Source organism: Procambarus clarkii, chromosome 78, assembly GCF_040958095.1.
Source record: "Procambarus clarkii isolate CNS0578487 chromosome 78, FALCON_Pclarkii_2.0, whole genome shotgun sequence".
In the NCBI taxonomy this organism is placed as follows: Eukaryota; Metazoa; Arthropoda; class Malacostraca; order Decapoda; family Cambaridae; genus Procambarus; species Procambarus clarkii.
This window is the reverse complement of record NC_091227.1, coordinates 23,093,358-23,104,725: the sequence shown is the minus strand read 5'-3', so window position 1 is coordinate 23,104,725 and position 11,368 is coordinate 23,093,358. Positions and strand designations below refer to the sequence as shown.

Below are 11,368 nucleotides of genomic sequence, written 5' to 3'. Positions count from 1 at the left end.
GTGTAACGTTATAGCCTAAACACCTGTAAAAATACAGGTCAAACGCTTGCGGCATAAAACCCTCATACACACACACATGTGATACATGAATCCCGAAGCACAATACATTTGACCAATGAGGAGAGGATTGACTTACCAAAGCCTCATAAACTGAATGTGTAAAAAAAAAAGAAACGCGGAGACATGATCACCACATACAAAATAATGAAGGTATTAGAGACAGATGATAAAGAAGTCCTCTTGCTGTCCGTCTCAGAACACAGGCAAACGATCAAGACAATATCGATGGAGAAATTAAATCTAGAACAAATTCTTGAGTAATTTAGAGCAATTTAGATAAATGGGAATCAATTAATCAATCAATATTGACCTTACTTGTCTATGGGATATATATATATATAAATATATATATATATATATATATATATATATATATATATATATATATATATATATATATATATATATATATATATATATATATATATATATATACGCCATTGGCTATCACCGTAATTCCTACCCCAAAAGCCTCCTCCCTTCACCTCTTTTTTCCCCTGCATTTTCCCTATTTTTCCCCTATCTATTCCACTTATTTCCCCCACCCCGTTCCTTATTCTCTTGGGAACTCATTGGCGAGCGACAACAGGGAGTCAGGGCGGCAGGATTGGGGCAAAATAAGTGTGTTTGTCTGGTGCTGTGTGTGTGTGTGTGTGTGTGTGTGTGTGTGTGTGTGTGTGTGTGTGTGTGTGTGTGTGTGTGTGTGTGTGCGTGTGTGACTTTATTGTTTGTTCTTTTTCTTTACTTCGCTCTTCTCTGTACCTTGTTTTCCATTGTTCGTTATTCTTCGCTTGTTCTCCAGGAAGGAGACAAAGGAGAAGTAGGAAGAAAGAGGAAGAAAAACCAGAGTAGAAAGGAGGAGAAGGAAAGAGAAACAAGAAGGAAAAGAGAAGCAGGAAGGAAGAGGAGAAAATCAAAGTAGGAATTAGTAAGAAAGGAAAGAAAAACAGGAATGGAGAGAAGGAAAGAGATAAGCAAGCAGGACGGGAGAATGGAAAGAAACACAAATAGAAACATGAATAAAGAACATAAGAGAAGATAATAATAATGCAGTTTAACTCACTATGCTTCACTTTATGCATTTAAATGCCTTCTCTCTCTCTCTCTCTCTCTCTCTCTCTCTCTCTCTCTCTCTCTCTCTCTCTCTCTCTCTCTCTCTCTCTCTCTCTCTCTCTCTCTCTCTCTCTCTCTCTCCGAAGTCTTCCTTCAAGGCGATAACTTACCTCTATAACAATATCCAAGCCCAACCCCCTAAGTTATTCACGATATTATCCATAACTTTACTTTCTGTAAAATATAAAGCTTTTCACTTGACTTAACAGTTCACATGGCCTCAAAATAATGCTAACATTTTTCGAAGGTTGGAATATATATCAGGGAACATTTCTTCGTGATGTGATATCTTGTTCTTATAACGTGTTGGTGGATGTGATGTTTGCTGGTGGATGTGATGTTTGCTGGTGGATGTGATTTTGTTGGTGGATGTGATGTTTGCTGGTGGATGTGATTTTGTTGGTGGATGTGATGTTTGCTGGTGGATGTGATTTTGTTGGTGGATGTGATGTTTGCTGGTGGATGTTGACCAGACCACACACTAGAAAGTGAAGGGACGACGACGTTTCGGTCCGTCCTGTACCATTCTCAAATCGATTGTGTTGGTGGATGGGATGTTTGTTGGTGGATGTGAGGATGTTGCTGGTGGATGTGAGGATGTTGCTGGTGACTGTGCACGACAAACAGACAGGCAACCAGATAGACAGACAATAGAACCGTCAGCAAACAATTAATAAACTCCATTATGTTAAAGGTTCTTCAATATTCGCCACTCACAAAGGAAGCAAAGAATTGAACGTTTATACCAATGGCAAAAGTTCAACGATATATTAAATGAAGAATTATTTTCGTCGCAATTAATTTTAAGCTCTGATATATTTCGATTGCATCTGTCTGACCTTAAATTAATATCATAAAAATATATGAAATATGCAGATTAAACAAGTGATAGAAACGAATAAAGTTATATTTAATATTTTTGATGACAAATAATACAACAAATACAATATCAAATAATGTTGTAGAAGTTGATTGTTGAGTTGTATTAGATCAGCAAAAATAAGAATCATTGATTGTTGCTCACTTTGATTGTTGCAAATAATAACGGCAATGTTGCAATAGAGCTACATGCTGCAATGGTCCCTTTAATGACACTAAACCATTTATTTAGATGTTTAAACTTTTAGAGTGACTGTGTGTTCGGGTGGCCAACCCGTTCATAAAGCCAGTTTCGTAATTTGGCATATTTCGAATGATATAAGAATCGAACGTTCGAAAGGGCACATGTGTGTCTGATAGTCTGTTATCATCTGGTGTAGCGTTGGTGATAAGCTTAGTGTCGTCTTGAGGGAATGGCGTAGTTAATAAGCTAATTTGCATTTTAATTATGTAATTATTCATATTTGTATAATTATTATAATTATTATTATTATTATTATTATTATTTTCAAAATACTAATATTGATAGTAGAAGCTGTTAAACAATTAGAACACTAATGACCAGACAAGCACTGCTCATCCACGTGGTAGTAATTACACAGTTAAGTTATATAATTAGCAAAAATATATTAATTTCTAGATACACACAATAAAGATCAGTTTACAGGTCACATTTACAGATTTACCTCAAATATATATATATATATATATATATATATATATATATATATATATATATATATATATATATATATATATATATATATATATATATATATATATATAGGATTAGAGTGCAACCTGTCAGGTGATGATTGACGAAGACTCATTAAAAGTTGCAATGTTTACTTTGTTTGTTGGGAATATTTGTGCAGCGAGTCTGAAGGGAAGAAACTGTAAATACACAATGAAATCCAACCCGTCCTCAGGCTAAGCTCGTTAAAGCGGCGGCCAAAAACCTAGTCCCAGACATTCTCATATATTTTAACACACTGTGTATTAAAAATTAGTTTGCTCTCATACATAAGTCAGTATTATTGTATACTCAATTTATGTGTTTAGTTAGGCGTTGGTTAGGTTAGGCGTTAATAGGGTCTGTTGGATTATTTGTATCTGAAGTATACAAATATATACTGTATACAAATATATATATAATGAAGTATATTGGATTATTTGTATCTGAAGTATATGGGTGTGAAGCATTTGCAAAGCTGGGATTCGAACAGAGGTAATCACCAAAGACTTCTACGAGAAATATTCGACCATCAGCTTTGAGTCGTGTGCAAACCGTCTATCATTCATAAACGGGGTTTGGCGGCTGGATTAACGAGCCTTTGTTTATGAAGATGGGCTGAAGAACTCACACTAACATGAGAATATCAACTGGAGCAATGGGGGTGATTCGAACTCCCAACCACACACCTTAATTACTCCTCTGCCCCTTGGACTGGCTTCAGTAGGGACCCCAAGAGTTCCTAGGGACTCAGTGAAGTCCCTGGTTGTATAACTAACAGCAAGTCGTGGTGCAGGGGCTAAGTGGCTCGGCTGGACGTACAAACATCATTGGTTCGAGTCCACTGCATTGCTCTAGTAGATTTTATCAAGAAATTGTTAAGCTTGATCCATTGCTGGTAGATTAGTCAGTCTTAAAAAATCCCTTTTTGTTATAAATAAGTCCACAAGGGCCGTGACGAGGGTTCGAACTTACGTCCAAAGAGGATCCCAGACGCTTTTGTTGTACCTGTGTTGGGTTGGGGGGGGGGGATTAAGTGACCAGATGTGCATAGACACCTGTCAAGGTTAATATAACTGGCATCTGTCAACCTTGACACGTGTGATGGATAGGGTGTCAAGCTACACTATGTACACCTTGACAAGTGTGATGACGTAAATGAATTGACATCAATCTGATTGACAGCGTGTTGATGGGCCGCGTTGTTCTGATCGTGTTTGACGATTTCCCGATTACAAGATGTCTTCTCAACTAATAGGTCGCATTTTGTACGTATTAATAATCAGTGAGCCATATGCAATCTACTATGAAAAGTTGGGACTCACAAATATCCACGTTTTCTATGCATCGGAAAGGCTAGGTTAGGAAGGTTGTTTGGGTTTGCAACCATAAGAACAGGTATACGAAAACAGTGGAGTATATGGTCAAATTGTACACACATGACGACAAAGCTCGTTTTCTGTTTCTGAAAACCGCAAATATAATGTTAGAATTTATTGGCTTGGGTTTGGGCTCGGTTGGGTTAGGTTGGGTACGATTAGGTACGTTTTAAAATCCGAGAACGAATCGTCTAGTGTACGATATCTTTCATATGCTCTTCACCTCATTCCTTCACCAAGACCCGGATTCACGAAGCAGTTACGCAAGCACTTATGAACATGTTCCTCAATCTTTGACGGCTTTGGTTACATTTATTAAACAGTTTAACAGCATGAAAACTTCCCAATCAACTGTTGTTATTGTTATAAACAGCTTCCTGGTGCTTCGGAGCTCATTAACTGTTTAATAATTGTAAACAAAGCCGCCAAAGATTGAAAAAAAGATGTTCAGGTTCGTAAGTGCTTGCGTAACTGCTTCGATAATCTTGCCCAGTTTATTGCCAAGAATATTGGTGATTTATAGCCATATATTACTGAAACACCCAAGGCCCTCGATATCCCTTCGCATAACTTCCCCCGGGAAAGGTTGATATATTCAGTCGCTCGGACGCTTATCACCATATTGGTTAAGCTGATTAGCGCCAGCTGTAAACAAACATCCTCCGCTGCCAGGCGTTGAGGCTATTTACGGACGTGAATGGCCCGAGGTTGTTGTTTTGAGGCTCTGAACGGCGCGACGACGTTCACGTTCGTCGAGCACGTTCGTCGAGCACGCTCGTCGAGCACGCTCGTCATGCCTCACAGACCACAGTCACTATAGTCATGTTCGGAGGGAAGTACTAAGTGAATGTGACTATATACCCCTTGAAAAGGATATGAGGACTATGCCACCAGTTCGCAGGGAGGAGATCCGCTCATGGGAATGGATAGGGAACGACTACAAAATTAGTGCTATTATCTAGTCTCTATCCATGGTTAGGATAGGGTGCAGTTACTTTAGATTAAGGTTTGATTAGGTTAGGTTTCATTACGTTTGGTTACGTTAATACAGTATATTGATGATAATGTGAAATATGGAATTAAAAATTTATTTGAGTGTACCCAAGAATTCAGTTTCCAGAAAAACAAATTCTTCAAAGAAAACGTTTTCTTTAAAAGAAACATAGTGTATGTTTTCAGCATACACTTTTTACATTTTAAACCAACGATTTATAATACAATACATGTAGAACTTGAGAACAATCTCTGTTTACGACAAAGATTCATTAGCAAGTTTACTGGTAGACTATTACTGGAACCGTAAGATGCATTCAGACCATCACAATTATCTAGATAACTAGCCAGGTGGTTTGAGGGTGGGCGTGGTTTCTCATGGTAATAGATTTGCCCTGAAGACGGGCTTGGACAACGAATTAGGACACAAAGACTGATTCTAGGAACGGTATCCAACACCTTGGACTCTAGAGAATCGAATGCCGAACCTGTAAAGTTCGAGTCTCTACCGACCAGTCCAAGGGGGGGATAGGCAGTTTCGGTGACAAACTATTCGCTATTATACATCAATAATGGGATGAAGAAACCTCCGCCAGACACTTGATGTTATGCTAATTTATTGTCCTCAAGACTCGCTCAAACAGGAAAGGATTTTAGGATTTCTTATTTGGGGAATATCGATGAAATGGCTTCATCGTGACAGGAACTTCTGTCAGGATATAACTCGTGCAGATCTACGAGGTCACCCGTGTAGATCTACAAGAGCTGCCATTGTCGGTCCTTCATGAATGTGTTGGGTTAGTGTTGGCGCCAGACTAAACTTTCCCAAGTGTCTTCCGCACGTGTCTTCCGCACGTGTCTTCCGCACGTGTCTTCCGCACGTGTCTTCCGCACGTGTCTTCCGCACGTGTCTTCCGCACGTGTCTTCCGCACGTGTCTTCCGCACGTGTCTTCAGCACGTGTCTTCAGCACGTGTCTTCAGTAGGAGGACGAGAGGAATACAAGCCACAAGCATGTCTTAAGGTCCCCCGTCCGCAACAGCTGTGACAATGGTTAGAGCCGGAATGGTGGCCTGTGTCGTCTTGGGCCAACCTGCACACACTACGGTACGTCCCTTCCTATCTTATTGTGGCCAATCTTGTCTCTCTGACCACTTCGTTATCCGCTGTGGCCCGGCTACAGGCCACACTAGAGGCCTCTTCGTCACCCACTGTGGCCCACTGGAGGCTACAGGCCACACTAGAGGCCTCTTCGTCACCCGTTGTGGCCCACTGGGGGCTACAGGCCACACTAAAGGCCTCTTCGTCACCCGCTGTGGCCCACTGGAGGCTATAGGCCACACTAGAGGCCTCTTCGTCACCCGCTGTGGCCCACTGGAGGCTATAGGCCACACTAGAGGCCTCTTCGTCACCCGCTGTGGCCCACTGGAGGCTATAGGCCACACTAAAGGCCTCTTCGTCACCAGCTGTGGCCCGGCTTCAGGCCACACTAAAGGCCTCTTCGTCACCAGCTGTGGCCCGGCTTCAGGCCACACTAGGGAGGGCCACTTCGTCACCCGCTGTGGCCAAAGCGAGTAATAAGACCTCAGATGCTTCAGGATCCTTCTCATTAATTACCTCTCTCGGAAATGGACAAAGGAGTTCGCGCGAAGCAACACCATCGGGTCCCTCAATGCCATCCCAAACAATGGATTCTGGCTTCACAAAGGTTCTTCTGGCTGCATAGTTCACTCCGGACTCTGCGTCCTAGCGACGCAGAGTCTCTGCTTAATGAGCAAAGGTGTTTCTCCAAAGTTAATCACAGGATCCACTGTTAATCTTATCTATGATTAGCTACGGAAACTTGGGGAGGAGGTGTGGGTGTGTATTGCGGCCCCGGGAAACTCCTGTCAATGGCTTGAGCTCGAGCGGAATGTTGTGATATTGCCGGCTGGTTTTGTGGCTGTTTGTACTCGTCTAATTGAGCTTATGGGAGGGGGGAGTGTTGTGTGTGTGTGTGTACTCACCTATTTATGATTGCGGGGGTTGAGCTCTGGCTCTTTGGTCCCGACTTTCAACTGTCAATCAACTGGTGTACAGGTTCCTGAGCCTACTGGGCTCTATTATATCTGCATTTAAAACTGTATATGGAGTCAGCCTCCACCACATCACTGCCTAATGCATTCCATCCGTTAACTACTCTGACACTGAAAAAGTTCCTCCTAACGTCCGTGTGGCTTATGTGGGTACTCAGTTTCCACTTGTGTCCCCTTGTTCGCGTACCACCCGTGTTGAATAGAGGATTTAAGTGAGTGTGTGTGTGTGTTTACAGGTTACTCAACACCTGTAGTAATGATATGGAAGTGCTTTGACTTGTGAGATCTGTTGGGTGTTAATTTCAAAGAACGTGGATGGTGTCAAAAATATATAATGAGTGAGGTTTTGGGCCAGAAACTTCTTCTTCATCGTGTATTCAACCTATAATTCCTCGCCGCCAGGTAGTTTTCAAATATTGCTTCGATTCTGTACTCTCATTCATTAGAACTCCACATCATCTGATGCCTCGACTCTGATTCAGAGTATCCCAGGTGCCAGGAGATATCGTATTGTGCTGTATTGATAATTATATCATTTATATATGAAGAGGCTGTCATGCGAATCAGTCTGTCATCTACATTATGTCTAAAGGATCCATAAAATAGTAGTTTCTTTAAAGGTTTCTTTGGAGTAGTTTCTTTATAGTAGTTTCTTAATAAGTCTACTTCACGTACTGAGTGATCTTCTTGCTTCTTGATGATCATCTACTTGTAATTTGAGGTTCAGAAACAAAAATGCAATCAAAGGAGTTATCGTTACAAACTCTCCACCTTGGAGTCTGACTTACGATATCGATCCTCCAGATGTTGGGGGTCAAGATAGTGGGTTTTGCAGATCGGACGGATTACAGGACTTTTCACTAGAGGGCCTTCCAGGATGGGCGAAGCCCCTTGGGCCACGTCGCTTTCCCCACGATCTTCAGGGATGGAGAAGGATAGGATGGTGGCCACACAATCCTCGAGAAAGGGGAAGGGATAGGATGGTGATGGGTGAGGTGAATTCAATAAATAAATTGGATCAGGGGGTGAGGGAACATCTTCCATTGAAGTATGAGTATAACCTCATGTCTCTCTGCCTCCTACACCCACCACGATGCCAAGTGAAGGTACACACATCAAGGACCTTGCTTGTCACAACGCATAGGTAACCTGTTGCCATGTTGACCATCTTTTACTGACGCCTCGCCTTCAGGAAGGTCTGAATAAATAAGATTAATAATAATCTGAATGAGAATAATGAAGAATAAATCAGATTTGTCTGCCATCTACCCGTCTGGGCAGCGCCTCCAGGCTTCTGCCACTAAATACTTCGCAGTATTCAGCATTCAGTATGCCCCAAGAACAGGGGCATTCTTTCACCCTGAATGCCCCTGTTACCTAGCAGTAAATAGGTACCTGGGTGTTAGTCAGCTGTCACGGGCTGCTTCCTGGGGGTGGAGGCCTGGTCGAGGACCGGGCCGCGGGGACACTAAAAGCCCCGAAATCATCTCAAGATAACCTCAAGATAGTCAGCTGTCACGGGCTGCTTCATGGGGGTGGGGGCCTGGTCGAGGACCGGGCCGCGGGGACACTAAAAGCCCCGAAATCATCTCAAGATAACCTCAAGAAAGCTCAGGGTGAAAACATTTTGTAATTTGTATTTTCGTGTTGTTACCTGGAAATTAATTTATATCTGCTTCTTGCGATGATTTCGGGGCTTTAGTGTCCCCGCGGCCCGGTCGTCGGCCAGGCCTCCACCCCCAGGAAGCAGCCCGTGACAGCTGACTAACACCCAGGTACCTATTTTACTGCTAGGTAACAGGGGCATAGGGTGAAAGAAACTCTGCCCATTGTTTCTCGCCGGCGCCCGGGATTGAACCCGGGGCCACAGGATCACAAGTCCAGCGTGCTGTCCGCTCGGCCGACCGGCTCCCTTAGGAGCCGGTCGGAATTATATAGGAAAATTTATATGAATTTACAGGATTTATAGGAAAAAAAGACAGTATACCTCTGTTGTGAACCTCGCCGGTCAGTGTAACGAAACATCAAGGTATTACCGACGTCGAGGACAATACAACCGCATCCATTTACGTCAGTATGAACATTTCGTTCTTTTGAAAATTTCCCGGACCCGTGACACTCGGGTGTTGCGTAAGATGCTGGCTGGCGTAGTACGCAAGTCTCCCTCAGCGCCTCGCCGGCCAATGGAACTCTACAAAGGATCTGAGTCAGCGTCGCTAGGCTGGTTTGTTTACGTCTGAAGACTTCTCGTGATCTCCTTGAGTCACATCCTGCAGGTGCCTCGCTATAGTGGACTGTTGCCTGCGACCAGGACACTCAGTGGCACGCAGGCTCTCGGCCAAGACAGTCGGAGGTTTTAGAGCACTTTTCCTGAGCTCTAAAACTCTGCCGCTGTGAGAAGTCACCGCGCCAGTGTATGGGAACTACTGTGGGTATATACTAACTCTCGACACCTTGAGAGCCCCGCCATGGGTTTACTTCGATCAAGGGTTTTCATCCTGGTTCTGTGTGAGATAGTGTGGACCATCAAACCCATCAACTGCTTCACCATACAACCTGATCACAGTAGCACTACGACCGTGCCCGCCAGGGCCCCTGTTGATGACACTGTGCCCTCTGCCAGCTACGTCTCCGATCCGGCGCTGCTCAACCACGAAGTGATGCAAAGAACGAGGCAAAGTGATGATTGCATAGTTCACAACATCACGGAATCTCTGCTGGGTCTGCAACGGATCAAGGAATTTAGGGACAAGTCTCTCACCTTCTTCATCCGTCCGAAGACGTCCTTCAGAAAACTAGTGTTCAGAATAAAGTTAAAGAATGTCTTAGATGTGACCGAGGCGTTCTTTTCCGAGAAGGCAATAGACCTCCACAGTTCTGACCTGCTACACTCTGAAGCACAGCCTTGGACGCGCGTCCACGTCGACTACTTCTTGAAGCCATCCAGAGGCCCCAATTACCATGCTCTTCGGGTGACAGTTGACAACTCGTCTCTCCAGCTGGTGACGAAGTATAGGTGGGTCTTCCACAGATACGAAGGGTTCGCCATCTATGCCGAAGGAGGAGCTCAGATCGCCTTCAACTGCCCGGGGGAGGTTCTTCAGGAGATCCCCATCGAGGCCTCGTCGTCCAGCGGAGTGTGGCTGATGGTCGGGCTCCTCACGACAGCCTCGATCCTGTTGTTGGGGCTTCTCTTGGTCTGGTTGGCCACCACCTGGCGCAGGAAGAACCAATCAGCGCCAACACCTTCGTTGTCTCCGGTAAGTCGATGGATTTATCTTGTGAAATAATTGATCTCTCTCTCTCTCTCTCACCAACCACTTGGGGTGGACGGTAGAGCGACGGTCTCGCTTCATGCAGGTCGGCGTTCAATCTCCGACCGTCCACAAGTGGTTGGGCACCATTCCTTTCCCGCCTGTCCCATCCCAAATCCTGACCCCTTCCCAGTGCTATATAGTCGTAATGACTTGGCGCTTTCCCCTAATGAGTCCCTTCTCTTCCCTTCCCTTCTCTCTCTCTCTCTCTCTCTCTCTCTCTCTCTCTCTCTCTCTCTCTCTCTCTCTCTCTCTCTCTCTCTCACGTTTCGACAATAGGCGTGATTTTGACATCAAAAGTGAAAGTTTACCCTATAACTGAAGCTATATTGAGAGAACCAAGATCAACTCTTAGACTCACGCACCCAAAACTAACAATGGCCTTAATGGCTCTTTACCCCTCACAGGTTTACGAGGAGTTCGACGACGAGGTGCTCGAGAAGATCCGACAGAAGGTCGAGACACTTCGAAGTGGGAAGTCTCTCGGGGACCTGAAGAACGCAGTCAGCTTCGAACCGGACAGAGAGAACAGCTACGTGACGCTGGTGAAGGGGAGAGATAGTCGGAGAGAAGAGAATGAGGAGAGCCCGAGTCAAGAGAAGCATCTCTATGTGAATGTTTACTTCGAGAGACCGACGCCTGCGGCTAGACTCACTAAGGAGACGCAGTCGTCTGACGAGGGTCAGATCTCCAGCCTGATGCCTGGTGATAACCTGCCCTGTGATGTGGTGGGAGGTGTGGTGGCCAACCAGACTGTTGTGGGGAGCACGCTAGAGAAGTCACCGGGTGAAGGGAATATGTACCAGAACCTGTCTACCGTTTT

At 44.2% G+C, this 11,368-nt stretch overlaps 1 protein-coding gene across 1 annotated transcript in view; it reads left to right on the top strand.

Moving 5' to 3' along the window:
• Positions 1-9,541: 9,541 nt before the first annotated feature.
• LOC138357413 (uncharacterized) overlaps positions 9,542-11,368 on the top strand; it is a 2,004-nt gene continuing 177 nt past the window's right edge. The window contains exons 1-2 of the mRNA XM_069314247.1: positions 9,542-10,491; positions 10,953-11,368. The exon at positions 10,953-11,368 is cut by the window's right edge and continues 177 nt beyond it. Coding sequence (XP_069170348.1) covers positions 9,700-10,491; positions 10,953-11,368 — 1,208 coding nt within the window. The 5' untranslated portion in view covers positions 9,542-9,699. The remainder of the gene's footprint in view (positions 10,492-10,952) is intronic.